Here is a 16,775-nt window from a genome sequence, read left to right on the forward strand (position 1 = left end):
AAAATGTCTACAGATTAAGGGGTCTTAAGAAACTGAAATTCAATTAATCTTGTTTAATTGGTGTCTAATGGATATGAATCAAATTTTAAGCACATCTGAAATATTTTTTTTTTTTTACTGCCGGAGGAGATGCCCCCTAAAACCTTTTAAAATACTTCAAAGAAAGTGAAATTTGGGAAATATTTATTATGTATACGTATTGTTCAAATTTGACAAAAAGTCGGAGATACATGAATTTTCACAAAGGTTTTCAATGCCCACTTTTTACTTCCTTTGCTTAAAACTAAAATTAATTTTCCTCTCTTTCATATTCGTATCCTCATCTTTTTCCTTCCACTTCCTATTCTTCATATTAAGGTGTGACAAAAAAAAAAAGTACACTTGTATCAATATATAATGTACCAAACTCACCATCATGCCATGTTTAAGAATTAATTTCATCATGTCTTCCTCCAACTGGACAAGGAAGGATTCACTTGGGTGATCCATCAGAGGCACGATCAGTTCCAATATGCGAGCAACGTTATGAAGAACCATCGTGTCTCCTACAGTCTGTAAGAAAAAAACAATGCAAAACATTGCATGAAAAGGGTAGACATTGTGTAGAGTGATAATATGTCAAATGCTAAGGATATTAGTTTTGTTTGATTTATCTATTTCAATGTATATCAAACCTTTGTAATATTTAATGCTAAAAGAACATGAATAAAGTTCAAAAGAAATAAAAATAAGTAATCTTTCTAATGCTCGAACAATGTTTCATATCAAATCAAATATATATGAAATGAAAGGAAAATTAAACTGTGGCATTAACCTTAAAGCAGGTGTAACTGAGGAAGGAGTTTCATGGAAGTATGAAATTCACAAGCGGTCCTCAATCACATGTATATCCCCATTTGCGGAGATGACAACATTAGGTTTTTGCAACTCTTGCAGAGAGGTGTCGACGTCTTCCTACATACAGCGCCTGGTATTCCCAAATCGGTCAACCATCTGGTATTCCCAAAGTGATCACCCATTTGGCACTGACTGGTTGTTTAACTTTGGTGATCTAATGAGAACCAGTGTGTCAACGTGATTGTGCCGTATAGAAATCAAATATATAGACAAAAAATAGCAATGTGCAATAAGCTAGGATAATCAAAAGATGTGTATGTATAAACACTGTCTGAATGTTTGTCCAAGGTGACTCTAAATCACTACCTCTAGTACACTGTTCAATGAAACGAGCAGAAATATAGCGAGTGCTGCCATATTCTAATGAAGTGAAAGCGACTATAATATATCTTTTGTCAGGTCACGTGGTGCTCATGATGTAATGCAACTTGATTACACATAACCTAGGGGTTTTCTGCCACCTTTGTTCAGCATACAATTCAAAAACATTCTGCCAATAACAGAAAAACTGGCTCTTTTTATACTTTTTTTTTAGGTGCAAGTCTTGCATGAAAAACAAATTTATCACCTATACATTGGTTGATGACACAAGCACCATACACTACAAGGTTGTCTCAACAAAATTTGCTTTACTAATTCTGCTGGAAAAAAGAAAAGCTTTTTTTTTGCAGTGGCACCTCTACCATACTAAAGTGACATTTGTGCTAGGCAGATTGAAAAAGTCTTTTTCTAAGATAGGAAGTTTCACCAATTGTTTGTGTATCCTCAACAAAGGAAATAACAATGTTAAATTTTTGTAATTCTTGCAGAGAGGTATTGATGTCCTCCTACATAAATCACCTGATGTTCCCAAATGGTTACCCATCTGGTATTGGCCAGGATCAATATTGCTTGACTCAGGTGAACCAGTGTCAATGTGATCATGCTGTATTTTACAGTATTGGTAATAAGACAAGTTCTTGCTGTAAAAGTTTTACAAGGAGGAACAAGAGATTGAAGCACAGTCAAGCATTCACATAGAAATAATGATGAATAAATCAAGAAAGACTACCAATTTATACTCTATGAGAAATGGGATGATATAGATCAAGAGAGATCATTGTATTGCAAAGTTGGTTTTAAATTATATCTTAGGATTATTCTTGTGTAGGCAGAGGACTGCAGTGAAAATCAGATATTTTCTGGGGCAGTAGAATGATTCAACCATCTTCCTTGCAAACATAACAGATTTTATATCATGCATGTTTTCTGGTTACTTAGATATATCTGCTACATTTTTCTGACACATGACTCAGCTCGAAATTCCAAGAATGGCAAATTAACTGCACAAATTATATAATAATCAATTGTAATAGTAGTGAAGCAGAATTCCATAATAATCTTTCACTTAGTGATACAAGCCCCAAGTGAAAGATTGTTTCAGCAATCTGTCCACTATAGTTTGATATAAATTACACATAAAAGAAGTGATAGAGATTCGATGTCAAGAATCAGAGTTGAACTCCAGAAGAATTTTTTTTTCTTTTCTTCTTTCCTTAGTCAACACCTCAGATATGAGAAAGCTGAAATCATGTATCAATAATTTTTGTAAGAGTCAATCAAGCCCCCCATATTGTTTTTTCTTTTTTAAAATGTTTGCCAATCCATACATAGCAAGATGATTATTAATTGCTACATCTCATATTTTTACAAGTATTATTAGGTTTGTTTTCAAATAAAAAAGACTGTCGTTACTAAAACTTACAATGATGTGGATTTTATAGATATGTATGATTTGTTTTAAATTTCTGTCATTGAATTGACCTGACATAAGTTTCAATAAATACTATTTTCGTTATGAATGTGGTATAATATTCAAATTAAATTATTTATTTATTTTTATATACTTTTCTATGCAATTGTACCAATCTATTTAATATACTTTTCTAGATAATTACACAAGATTAAAAGTGAAATAGACAAAAGAAAAACATCTGTTTAAAAACAAAAAATTAACATTTCAAACAAACAGTTTAAAATATGTGCAAAATGAAATTGTGAGAATTTAAAAACCAAAACATGCGAGAGCACTTACATTGCACTTAATGTCCAGGTAAGGCTGCAAGGTTATTGCATGTTGCACAGCTAAGTCGGGTTTTATTTTACTGAACATGTGCAACGTTGATAGACATGCTACTAAATGTTGACTGCTACTTTCGGATCCGTCTCCAGTTCCTGAAAGAATTATGATTATATGAAAATATAAGTTTCAAGTAAATCATAGAATCTACTTTTTTTTACCATAAAGTTGTTAAAGTGCTGCATTAATTGTTTGTTAGGTAATTTGTGTGTATTTGTTTTTTGTTTTTTCTTGTGTTGTTTTTTTTTGGGGGGGGGGGCTAATGGTTGAGTTTGTGTTACATTGACGGGTGGTGGATAATCTCCAATTACTTGATCATCAAAATTCAACTTATAAGGGCAACTACTCAAGAACTGAAATATATTTGTAACTGAGGAGTTATTTCCCTTTGATAGTTTCCTACAGTTCGGCAATATATAAAAGAAATGTTCATATTCGGGTAAAATACAGTGTAGTATCTGTTCTGATGCTGTACTTCATTTTTTGATCTCGATCAATGGAGGAGAAATCCTTCATGACTGATACATTTTTTTTTATTCTTGTTACTATCCAGAGTGCCCCTTTTGGGGGAGTTGGTCCCCCCCACCCACATTAAAAACCGACCTTATGTCTAACTCTGACCTTGTGGGGAGGCAAGTAAAGAAGGGGGGGGGGTCACATAAAGAGTTGTTTCATAATTTTTCCATCACTACATTTCAAATAATCTTTTCGACTTACTTTTTTTTTCAATAGTGTTATTTTTTTAATGCCTCAGCTTATAACATTTGGTTCGACTGTTTGCCACTATATCAACACACTTTGAAGTTATAACACTACGTAAAATAAAAATCTTTAAAATAGAATTTTCAAAAAAGGCAAACCACAAAATTAATTAATCATTTTTAAAACAAAAATTTATTATCATTTGTTGGTAATTTTTTTTTCTTTAAAGAAACACAAAAATTATTTTTTATATCAGCATTAAAAAAATTTTTTTAGAAATTAAAAATATATCTTAAAATATTAAATAAAACAATCAAATTACATAAAGATAATAGAAAATTACAAAGAAATTTGGGATTATTTGAATTACTTTTCTCCACTCTGATTATTATATTCACAATTTTTCAGACAATATAACTTCTGACATTCTTTAGATGAATCTAATCAAACTTTGTAATATATATATTGAACTTTCACAAGCTGGAAAGAATTCTGAACGGAATCCTTTATTTAATTCACAAGGTTTATTGTTCTCATTCCGTCAGCTAAAACCAGATAGAAGTTTTAATTTTATGAGATTCTTAGCATGTAGTAATGACTGGGCCTTTAACCTCAGGAATACTGTCACTTAGAATTAATGTTATTACCTGTCACGCCACCCAAATCATAGCTGAAAGAATGAAAACAATTAACCATGCATATTATATAAACAGTCCAGTTTGAAATTCCATACAAGTAACCAAGTTCGAAAAGATGCATCCGAGGAAGGTTATATCGACTAAAAGATTGTGAATAATAAAAGGCTGAAAATAGTAGTTCAAACAATACAAATTATCAATCCTCATTTCAAAATTCCAAAAGATGAAAAAAAATAAAAAATAAAAATATTAGTCCTTAAAAGAAAAACAAATGTATACAAAGAAGATTGCACCCCCCCCCTGGCTTAAATGATTTAATACAACCTTAGTGATATTTTTTTTACAAGCATAATATTTAGAAGAACATAATTACCAGCTGATCTCTCTTCCAAAGTCAAGACATTTTCCACAAGGCAATTGACTATTTGTCGACACGCTTGAAGTGCACTTTTGTTAATTTTCCCTTCTTCATCTTCTTTCAACAGCTGAGAATGAGAAAAGCAAAATCAATTGAAATCAAATACAAGAAATAAGTTGGAAATTGTTCTTTTCATATATTTCTGAAAGCTAAAAACTTCTGATGTAAAACAATTTTTTAAGTTACAAGTTTGAAGACAAAAATATTTATTCAATTTGACAAGTTTAGCATTTAGAAAAGAAAGAAAACAAAATTAAAAAAACATCTAAAGTTAACACTTAAAAAAAATAATACCTATTTTATAATTACAAACGATTTTCATTTTAGCATTTTAAGATCTAGTTTAGGATAAAGTCTATGAAATGCATAGATAAAAGCGACAATTAAAAAAAAAAATATTTTGTATTATTAAAGCGATTATGCAGAACTTTACAAGGCATGCAAGGAAGAATGCTTCCCCTTTCCCTGAAAAATTTGGTAAAAAATTTGAAAGGCTGTGGTGGATTCTGGTGATATCTGAACTCCATATTTTACGTAAATTTTAATTGGAAAAACAAGTTTTTTTATTAATAAAACTATATTTTTTGGAACTCAATACATTAAAAAAAAAAAATGAAGATCGTTTGTTATATGATGATGTATACCCAAAGTAGAAAATAATTTAGAAATTATTAAATTCTTTTCATACGTTTCTTTAAGTTACAAACTTAAGATGTGATAAAAGAATTTAAAGTTAAAAGTTTGAAGTACAAATATTTCCTTTAATGATAAACTGTCATAAAAAAAAAAAAACAAAGCAACAAAACTATTCAAAATACAATATTAAAAGATAAAAAAAATTGCTATTATTTAATTATTGGAATTCTGTGAGATGAGTAATTTATATATTTTATTTATTTATTTGCAGATTATTATCCTCATCTTTATAGTTGTTTTACGATGTTTCAGCTAACTATTCTTCCTTGGGGGCCCGAAACATTGTGAAACAACAACTATAAAGTGGGAAAATGGTGGGATCCTTCTATCGCTCCAGAAGATATCTCACTAATGATGCAATTCTCTATCTATATAAAAGCCAAGTACGACCAAGGATGGAATACTGTTGCCATATCTGGGCAGGAGCTGCTAAAAACAGCCTATCCTGCCTTGACAGAGTACAAAATAGACTTTGTGGCTTAGTGGGGGATGCCCTTTACTCTTCTCTGCAACCTCTCTCCCACAGAAGAGTCGTTGTGAGCCTATCTTTGTTTTATCGTTATTTCCATAGCAAGTGCTCATCTGAACTCCAATCTCTGGTCCCCCCTCGCCAATCTTTCTCGAAAGACACCCGTCTAGCTGAAACCACTGTCAATAATTTTCCCCACTTTTTATCTGTGCCTAAATCAAAACGTAGATTTCATGAACAAAGCTTCTTTCTTAGAACTGCACACCTGTGAAACTCTCTGCCACTTGCTCGTTTTCCCTCCTGACTTCAACTTGGATGTCTTCAAGTCCAACATAAACAAATTCCTGATGAACCGTCCCCTTAAGTAATGACACTTTATCAAATCTCCGATACTAACTATTACTACAATACTATCCCATTGATTACTGTACACACAATAACTATTATCCCTGAGTGGCTTCTGGGCCTTGATAAGTGGTGACCTCCATGTAAAAAAACTAATAAAAAAAACTATAAAGACAAGGATAATAGTCCACAAATAAATAAAATAAATTATTCAATTATATTTTGTGAAGCTTTAGATCATACTATAAATATTTGAGTTTTCTTAAGAAGAAACTTTTAAGCTAGTATACTTCTAACAGTTTTCTTTTTGTTATTTCAGGATTCATACAGATTTTCAATGTCCATTTCCAAGGCATTTTTAAGCCCTTGTCAAGGCCATCTTCTACTAAAAAATTTTTTAACAATAAAATTTTAAGTTTTAACAATAAAATCTGATATATAAAGAATAATATAATAAACTTAGAAACTAATAATATTTTAATTAATATTTAAAAAATATTTTAATAGTATTTATTTTGGTTTTAAATTCCACTTTGGCTACATCCATAAAGTATACGGCTAGCATCTTGATTAAAGGGGGCTTAACTCTTGTTTCAACAATACCGGAAATAATAATATGATTCAATTTCAGAAAAATGTATTTATTTCGATTTTATTTTTATTATTTAAAAAATATTTTAATAGTTTTAATTAATATTTTTAAAATATTTTAATAGTATTTACTTCGATTTCATTCTTAGTATTTCAACACAAATTTTTACCAAACATAAACCTTTTTCAAGACATTTCCATATTTTCAAGGCCTTTCCAAGATTATAATAGAAATAAGGCCTTTTTAAGACGAAACTCAAAATTCAAGGCTTTTTCAAGCACGTTTCATAATATTCTTTTTCATCTTTTGTGCTATTTGGTGAATTCTTATTTTAATTGACTTTTTTATCTTTATTTTTTTTTTTAATCTTTAGTTGACTTTGATGGTTTTTTTTAAGCTTCTTGTCTCTTTCAATTTGAAACCTTCAATTTGCTAAAATCTGAAAACCCTGAAACTGTCATTATTCGATATACTTCTTGAATAAAACTTATGAGGACACTAGTCCAAAGAAAAAGAATAATTTCTCATTTCAAAAATAGAGATAAAAATCGGAAATATAGTCATTACTCACATTTTCTAACATCTGCTCGAAGAACTCTATACCAGAATCTTTACAAACAGAAACCTGTAAAAAGAAATGTATAATACAGCATTAACTAATAATGCAAGAAAAACTATTGCAAGTTGGCCACCTTTTTTATCTCTCTCTCTCTCTCTCTCTCTCTCTCTCTCTCTCTCACACACACACACATGCACAATAGGCATAAGCCCACCCCTTTTCCACAGTGATAGGGACAGTAGCAATATGGTTATGCCAAAGCTACCTGCAAACAGGGCTTTGTGAAAATGCAAAAGAAATATATATCAAGATCCATCATACTCTTATCATTGTTTCTATCTTTGGTAAGCAAGAATATTTCAAGAATGGAAACACAAATCTAGAGAGTGCAATGACAATATTGCTTCTGCATAGATGCAACCATCATTTCTATGTGTCATTGGTCAAACCTTCCCCAACTTTATATACAGCCACTGGGTATTGCTGCTTTGGATGTGCAAGGTTAAAACCTGCAATCCTGCAGATATAATGAAAAGTAATGACTGATGAAGAGAACTTTGTGTAGACGAGACAATCCTGGGGCAGAATGTTGGTAAACTGTGCGTTATAATTTTTAGTTAATATAAAAATAAAATAGAAATATATAAAATTGCATTTCATTATATATAGAAAAGTGTAACCTTTTTTAACACTTTATTTTATAACTAAAAGTTATGAAAAGAAAAAAGAATGAAAGCTATGAAAAGAATAAAAGATATGAAAAAGAAAGTTATGTAAAAAATAAAAGTTATGACAATTTTTTAACACTTTATTTCATAACTAAAACTTACGAAAAGAAAAAAGAATAAAAGTTATGAAAAGAAAAAGCTAAGTTATAGTTATAAAAACTGTTTAAACTTGTTTTTAAGGTATTTCCCCCTTCCTTTCAAAAAGAAGCATAGATGTGGCACAAGCCCGATTGTTTAATGCAGGTAAACCAACTCCCCAAGGTGCGGAGTATTCTAGAAGGTTACAAAAATATGACTCCTTCTCTTCCCAAAAGAGAAGGCACTGTTACTCTAAATGACACCTAAGTATTTGTTGTTGTATTCAAATATGTAAAAAATGTTGACTTACCACTTCCGTAATGTTTACAACTCGCCGCAATAACTTGCTTTCCGCATTCTTTTCTCGGAGCGGAGTAAACCACATAGTCTGAAACACTTCATTAACCAATTTCTGAAACAAATAAAAAAGATAGTCATTGTTTTATGTAAAAAGTGAATAATTTTTGTAATAATAATTTTTCCAAATATAAAATATTTATTTTTATGGTTTTTTTTTTTTTTTTGGTTTGTTGTTTCTTTTTATAAAGATTTTTCTCCTCAGTGATCATATTTTAACGTTGAAAGATAATTAAATACATAAACTGATTGAACAATTTTAGTCGTGTTCGAATACAAAGCAAACTTTGTTGTGCAATAAATATGTGTGGCCATAATTAAACCACAAAAGGTTAAAAAATGTTTTGTTTTTTTTACACATAATCTATTTAGATAGATGAAGTTAGATCTCTTTAATCAGTTATCTACCTTGCATGAATCTTTGATCTAGGGAAATGGTTTAAACATTGGTGAAATCACGTAGCTATTAAAAAAGTTTGAAGTGAAAAGTGAATGTTTTTTTTTTTTTTTTTTTTTCAAAGAAATTTTGGGTTCATATTACTATACACATAAATTCGAAAAAGTTGTCAAAAAGCAAATATACAAATAAATGTTATCAAAGGCAAGATAAGTTACTTTTCTAGCTAACTGGATAATTGTTGTGTTTATATTTAATGTAACATCTTTATTCAGCTCGAAAAACATAGTATTTACCAATGTATTGGAAAATTTTAAATGGTGCGAAATTCTCTGCTGTACACGGTAAGTTTGGTAAAATGAGTTTAAAATAAAAAATATACAAAATACTATTAGAAACTTGCTCGATATATGTTACCGTAACATAGGCTGACATATATTTGGTGGGTTTTTAACAGTATTTTGCATATATATTTTTTTATTTTTAACTTGTTTTCCCAAACTTACCATGTTCAGTAGAGAGTTCGGGGCCATTTTAAATTTTCCAATACATTGGTAAACACTTATGTTTTTCGAGCTGAATAAACATGTTATATTAAATAAAAATACAAAAAATTATCCGGTTAGGTAGAAAAAGTAACTTATCTTGCCTTTAATGTCATATATTTGTTTTTTGACAACATTTTTGAATCTATATTTATAGTCAAACAAACCCAAATTCAACAAGTTCTGATTCAACAATTTCAAAGATATTTTCTCAAAATAGTTTTATCGGGATTCTGTATTTACCTTTATTCCTTCTTCATCATTCACTCGACGAATCATTTTCACACACATCTCTGGAATTTTGGGAAACTCAGGCTGCTCCAAGCAAATGTCTTTGAAAATCTTGATCACTCTTTTGCGCACACTGATACCAGTATCCTACATTCAAAAAACATGGCGTAATGGTTTAAGGCATTGATTTAAAATCACTTCTTACTAACAGTCTTCTAGAGATCAAAGTTCAATACTTACTACACACAATAATAATTAACAATGACATTAAAAAATTAACACTTATACTCAGTCAAGGCTAAGAGAATGAGAACCACCTACATAATTGTATTTCAAAATTGTGTATACGTTCTCGAGTTAAATATAAAGATTCCCAAGTTGAAAAAGATGTAGCAGAAGAAAGTTAGAGGGTATAACATTGTAAAAATAAGAAACAAGATGAGAATTGTAGCCAAATAAACCAAATGCCAATTAACAAGTTTTTATCAGTCAATACTGATTAATCGGTTACTGATTATTCATGACTGTATGATCTATCCAACAGTTTTTTTTTGTTGTTTTTTGTTACTTATTGACTTTCCTTCACCTCTTTTTTTCTTTTAATTTATTGTATGAAAATCGTTACAGATTTGCAAAGATAACAAATATATAAAACCTATCAACTGAACTAATTTTACATCCACATTGGTATCTTATAGATTTGAATTGCTTCACTTTTTATATTTGTAAAGGTGAGATAAGATATTTCTTCTTCTAATTATAACTAAAGTTAAAACATTTGCTTTAATAGAGAGGGAGAAGTTATATGATAATGGGTGAGAACGAGAAGCACATTTATACAAGATAAAAACTTACCAATATTCTGTCGCATAACATGTCATAATACTTGGGAATGAGCTCTGGACGGATCAATATGAATTTACCAACAAGTTCAACAGCTGCCTCACGTACTGAAGTCGACTGATCCAAAAACCTACCATGGACACCCCTCTGCATGTCATCCTGGAAATTATAATTAAAAAAATAAAAATAAAAATAAATAAATCAGCAACAAATCTAAATTAGACATTATTTGCTTGTGTGTCAAATCATTTCATAGGAATAGAACTTGACAATACATTATAAAATCTACACTACAGTGACATGACTATTTGTATGTCTAAGTGTCTTTTTAAGCTTTTTTTAGGCTATTTAACAAAATTTTAGGTTATTAATCAAAATTTATAGAAGTGATACCCTATCTACAGAAAGTGTCCTACAATAGTTGCACAAATCATTTAAATACAACACTGTAAATTTTGTTTGTTGTGTTAGTTTGTTTATCTCATGTCACAAAAGCAGTGATGGACAACATCACAAAGATCATTTATGCCATCACCCATTAAAAATCAGTAACCGATTAATGATCATTTTGTGCCATCACCCATTACAACAGTTGGGTACCATTGGGAAGACCCTTAATGATGTGATAAATAATAAACTAACAAAAGGATAGCTTCTCTATTAAAACAAAGAACAAAGACCCACTATGACCCAAAGGATCATGGGTCATCTATGTGGACAGTGACTGAATATTGATATTATTATAATCATATATATCGGAAGTAAGCATACAAAACCAAACATGCATTTACATCACACTAAATGCATCTTTAGTTTGGTATATTTACTTCTGATATATATGCTTTGAAAGTGTACATTTATTTGTATTGAGTTTAATTAATTGTGAAAATTTAGAAAAAGGTTTTATTGAAATATACATTAAAAGTATATATTTCTTTATAAGAAACGCACACACACACACACAATAGATAAACCATCACCATTCAGAGGGTCTAGTTTCTTTATAAAGCTGTTTCTGAGGAATTATCAAACATGTATTGAAAAAATATTTCAACTTTTCGTTTTTATCAAATTTGAATCATTTAAAATAAACATATAAAACAAAAGTAAATAAATGTAAGTAATAAATATAAGAATAAATGTGATGAGTAGCCAATGGATGAAATTGAGATAAATTTCCCAATCAGGGAAGCCAATGCACAAATAAATCAAGACGATTAGAAATGATGGATGCTGTTTTTGATTCTCATCTCAAAAATTATGAATTAGTTGACTAAATAATGTAACCTATATGAATTGTCAATTTCTTTTAATAATGTTCATATAAATGAATACTTACTATTAATATATATATATATATATATATATATATATATATATATATATATATATATATAAAGTAAATAAAGATCTTTTAATTCCTAGGCTTGTCTTTTCAAAAGAAGAGATTAAAGAACAAATCCGAAAGGATAAAGAAAAAATTCCATACCCTGGCAAGAATTCCTGGATCGGCTTCTACGACGGCAGACAAGCATTTCATGGCTTTTGTTCGTACAGCAACAGCTGTTTCACTGAGTACACGCAAAATCTGAAAAATAATTTAGAAAATATAACCAACTTTTATTAGATTATACTGACATCAAGTTAGAAAAACAAAATTACAATATTGAGCTCTAACTGTGAATGAATGGCAATTTACAAATTAAGAAAGAAAACGCTTAGGAGTTAAAGTTTTATTAATTACAAGCGATTAACTTTGTATCCTATGAAATATTTGAACCTGCTGATTCAATATTGAAATAGATCATATGACACATCATTCATAAACAGTGTTTGTATTCTTAAGAATAACTAAAATAATTTAAGGGAGATAATTCATATTACTAATAGAAGAATTTAATAGGAGTTAGCACCTCTTAAAATTAAACTTTTATTTCTTTCTTTGTCTAAAAATATGCAAATAAATTAAAACTAAAATGATTTTACTGCATCCCTAGTAACACTGAATAAATATAGCTAGTATTCCATACAACTTTTTTAATGTTTGGGTAAAAATTAAATTTAAAAAAAAAACATAAAACAAATAATATACCTGAGTTAAGTAAATGTCAAAACTCAAAGCAAATGGCCTTTTTGAACTCAAATACCGGGCTGCCAAACAAGCTTCCTGATAAGTGAGAAAATTCTGAGATGTTCTGAAATATCAAATAAATAAAATAAAAACAAATTCAATTTTTGTACAAAAACAAAAAACACAAACAATAGTAAAAAATAAATAAAATAATAATGCAACAAATAACTTGCACAGGTTTTAGTAAGGACAGAATTGAGAAAAAGAAGGATAAAGAAAAACCTGTTCAGAAATAGATTAGCTTGAAATTCAATTCCTAAAAGCCATTCAATGCATGTCACTATATAAAATTGACATTAAACAGATGACGATGAAGAATCATAAGAATTAAAGGGTGAAATAGGAGAGTGGAATCATAACTCTTGATTCTCCCTTATTTTGATCTTTTGTTCCTTCCGAGATCAAATAATGCAATAAATTACAAGCACTTAGTAATAAGGAGATAGCTTTCAATCACCATGCAGAACCAATGTATGATATGGCATGATGAAGATGACATCTAAGAAAAATTTTACACCATCTGAACAAAACAAATCGTTTATAAAAAATATTGTTTATTTTTGTTGTGATGTCAGTGGTTGAGTTGTGAGACACAAAACTCAGTAGAAATAAAATGATAAAAATGATTTATTTAAAACAAAATACGTTGCAGAATTAAGTTATGATGATAACAGATTCGATAATGTATTTCCAGATGAGTAGCATTAAACTTGAAATCCATCTCATAATAGCAAGCCTGTTGCAAGACCAGATCAATCTTGTTTTAATGTCTCTTCACAAGGGAAGATAATTCCAAGGTATCAAAAAGTTATTTCCCTTTATACAGATGGAATATGATTTCCATCTAACAATTTTTTTTATAAATAATCATAAAAATATTCTGTTAATATGAATGAATGTTAGTTGAATTAACTCGTTCCCAGTGTTATTGCCCAATCACTTCCACCGACATTATCCATTAACTTTGAAACTAACGTTCCAAAGAATAATAAAAAAAAAAAGAAAAAAAGAATTATAAATTAATTATTTTCTTAATGAAAATTTTCTTACCTCATAGAACCGAGAGGCTTGTGATTCACTGGTACCATTGAAAGTAAAAACTTTTTCTTTTTCTCTGAAAGTGTGATTAACTCTGTAATTCTATCCACTTCTTCAACATCACCATCCTTCTGTGCTCGGGCTCCCTTCTTTGACGCCTTCTCTGCTTCCATATCTGTATCTCTATACCACTGGGCGATGTAGAATGACCGAGAAAACTAGAAAGAGGAGGAGGAAGGAAGAAAATAGTTTTAAAAAAGAAAGTATAGCTTAAACGAAATGTTCTGCGAGGAAAGCGTATTCTTTTAAGCATGTTTTTATTTACACCAGTCATCAAATCGTGTCAATGTTGCAAAAATAAAAACTGCAAAAATAATTTAAGTTAAAAAAAATAATAAAATTAAATTTAAAAAAATAAAAAGGACTCAAAAAGTAAAAACTAAATGAATACTCACCAGTAACGCAGGTTCACTTTGACCATTTTCTGCCAGATAATCTAATAATGCTTTCTGGAGGCTTTCAGTCTGTCTGCTTTCATCATCTACATTGGCCTAAAAAAAAAAAAAAAGAAAAAAGGATTCGATATTAAGAGCAAAATCATACAATAAAAGTAAAATAATTGCAAATTCCAATCTGGATTACATAAAGCAGGGTTTTTCAAATGAGCTTAGAGAAATATTGATGGTCTGTCAATTTTACAGATTTCGATGCACGTGTTGAGTAGCCTTTGCATACTCTGGCTGGATATAAATGTTGTATATTTGACTATACCTGGTCCCCTCTTGTTGAAATGGAGGTAGAGAAGATAAGATTTATGATAACTTTTATGTTCTCAATAAGCGCTCAGGCTAACCTAATTTGAAAGTTATGGAAAATGTTACCATTTTTACTCTCTTTTGTGTTGAATTTAAAATTAAATAATATAACTAAATCTAAACATAAAAATAAATATAAGTACTGAAATATTAACTGCTGTAACCCTAGCCGAATGCAACTTCTCCTTCAAATCTGGACTGATGAGATCCAGTCGTTTCTTAGCCAGAACTGAATCATGTTTGCAGATATGTAATCAAAAATGCTTGTATAAATAAAAGTTTTTGTGGTTGGGTTCAAATCCCACGACCAGCAGCAATTATGACTTCCTGCATTCATTATTTCGAAAGAATGAAACAATAGTGTATGTAGGTATAAAAAATAATTAATTATAAATATATAACACTAAAATTATTTCCCTGAATAAAAGTTTTACATCATTCATATATTTCGTAATAAAAATTAAAATAAAGGTATAATGATACTAAATTTTACATCTAGAATCTTTATTCTAGTTTTGATGAAAATTCATTTCATATTTTAGGAGTTTGATTGTAGAAAATATCTAAAATTTAAGGTACCTTAAAAAGAAATGAAATTCAGGAAATCTTGTTTCATTTGTGTCCAATGACTATAAATCAGATTCAAGGCAAATCTGATATATTTGAGCTTTCAAATGGAAGATTGTGCAAATATTATGCCCCCTAAAAATACTTTACAGAAACTGAAATTTAAAGGAAGTTTAATACCTATGGCTATAATTACACTAAAATCACCAGGTTTCTTAATTTTCATTATCTCCAGCAGATAAAAATTAAAAGAAATATAGCCCATATTTGGACTCTTTCTGCCTACAAACTGTGTTCTAAAATTCATAACGATTAGTTAATTAGTTCAGAAGTGAATACTGTGCATAGAAATATATAAAGATAATTCATATCTATAAACATTTGAGAATATTACTTTAAATATATTCAAATATTTCTGTGGTTTTATAAATGTTATTTCGAAACCAAAGTAAAATATTTTTTTTGTAAATCTTTTAAATAGATTATTTTATAAATATTTATAACGTCCTTTATGTAATCCTATTTTAACCTTTATAATGACAATAGGGAAGCTGTAAAAACATGCAAAATGCACTTTAATATAATGTTTGTTTTCAAAATAAATTTATATTATGGAATTCATAAAAGCAAAACATGTTCAAACAGTTTTGCACATGCATCCTTTTAGTATAAACAATATCACTATAGTAATAACATACCAAGTTTGAATCTTTCTTTTCTGCTCGGGAATTGTTTGCCTGTTAAACAAGAAAAAATAAAATATTAATAAAATATGATATTACTAGAACATAGACATGAACATCTTCAAAAGATAAATTTATATTTTTAATGAAATTCTTATATATTTTGCTGATTCAATATTTCAAGTAGAAAAAGTATCTGCTTTTTAAACTATTTAGTGAAAAGAGTAATCAAACAGTTTTATCATAAGAATATTTATGTGTCAGTAATTTATTTCTATTATTCTGTAGCAGTCATGTTAGTAAGACTACTTTCCTCATTTCGGTTCTTATTCTCTCAACGTTTCAGCTGATGTGCCTTCCAAACTTCTCCAGGTGTATCATGTCACACTCAGAATTCTGTATGGATTTTAAAACAGAAGCGTTTATTTAATCTAAGAGGGTAGTTTGCTCCTGTCCCATCAGCCATAACTTGTAGAAATCTAAAGTAATTAATAATTCGTATTACTAGTACCATTCACGCTAAGAATTCAACCTTCAACCTGTAAAGAAGTGTCACTTAAAACTGATTATTACTTAAAACTTATATACTTTTTGCTTCAGGTCCTTGAAGACAATTTTAGTATGATTTTAAGGGCTTAAACTTATTCTTGTTTTAGATGTGTAGTCTTATATATATGCACACACACACACACTAGCTGCCAGCTCGGCATTGCAGAGTCATACAATATGCTTAAACATGATATTTTAATTAATACAGATTGCGTATGTATTATTATAGAATCATTCCTCTATTGAATAGTATATATATTACAAGGAATGATTTGTTCAGTGGACTAATTTGCAAAAAAAAAAAAATTAAAAAAAACTAAGAAGTATAATGTTATTCATCAAATTCCATCTGCATTTGTTTACAATATCACATCAGCT

General features: G+C 29.4%; 1 protein-coding gene across 11 annotated transcripts in view; it reads right to left on the bottom strand.

The window, feature by feature from the left end:
* Nucleotides 1-16,775, bottom strand: part of LOC145279918 (nipped-B-like protein) — a 480,085-nt gene that overhangs the window by 35,532 nt on the left and 427,778 nt on the right. For all 11 annotated transcript variants that reach the window (XM_080131479.1, XM_080131478.1, XM_080131476.1 and 8 more), the window contains 12 exons: nt 15,864-15,902; nt 14,239-14,334; nt 13,796-14,001; nt 12,707-12,809; nt 12,104-12,202; nt 10,627-10,773; nt 9,784-9,918; nt 8,552-8,653; nt 7,448-7,501; nt 4,730-4,841; nt 2,972-3,111; nt 412-552 (listed from right to left, as the gene is read on the bottom strand). In XM_080131479.1, coding sequence (XP_079987605.1) covers nt 412-552; nt 2,972-3,111; nt 4,730-4,841; nt 7,448-7,501; nt 8,552-8,653; nt 9,784-9,918; nt 10,627-10,773; nt 12,104-12,202; nt 12,707-12,809; nt 13,796-14,001; nt 14,239-14,334; nt 15,864-15,902 — 1,374 coding nt within the window. The remainder of the gene's footprint in view (nt 1-411; nt 553-2,971; nt 3,112-4,729; nt 4,842-7,447; nt 7,502-8,551; nt 8,654-9,783; nt 9,919-10,626; nt 10,774-12,103; nt 12,203-12,706; nt 12,810-13,795; nt 14,002-14,238; nt 14,335-15,863; nt 15,903-16,775) is intronic.

Source organism: Euprymna scolopes, chromosome 7 (assembly GCF_053919585.1).
Source record: "Euprymna scolopes isolate OS-2025 chromosome 7, ASM5391958v1, whole genome shotgun sequence".
Lineage (NCBI taxonomy): Eukaryota > Metazoa > Mollusca > Cephalopoda > Sepiida > Sepiolidae > Euprymna > Euprymna scolopes.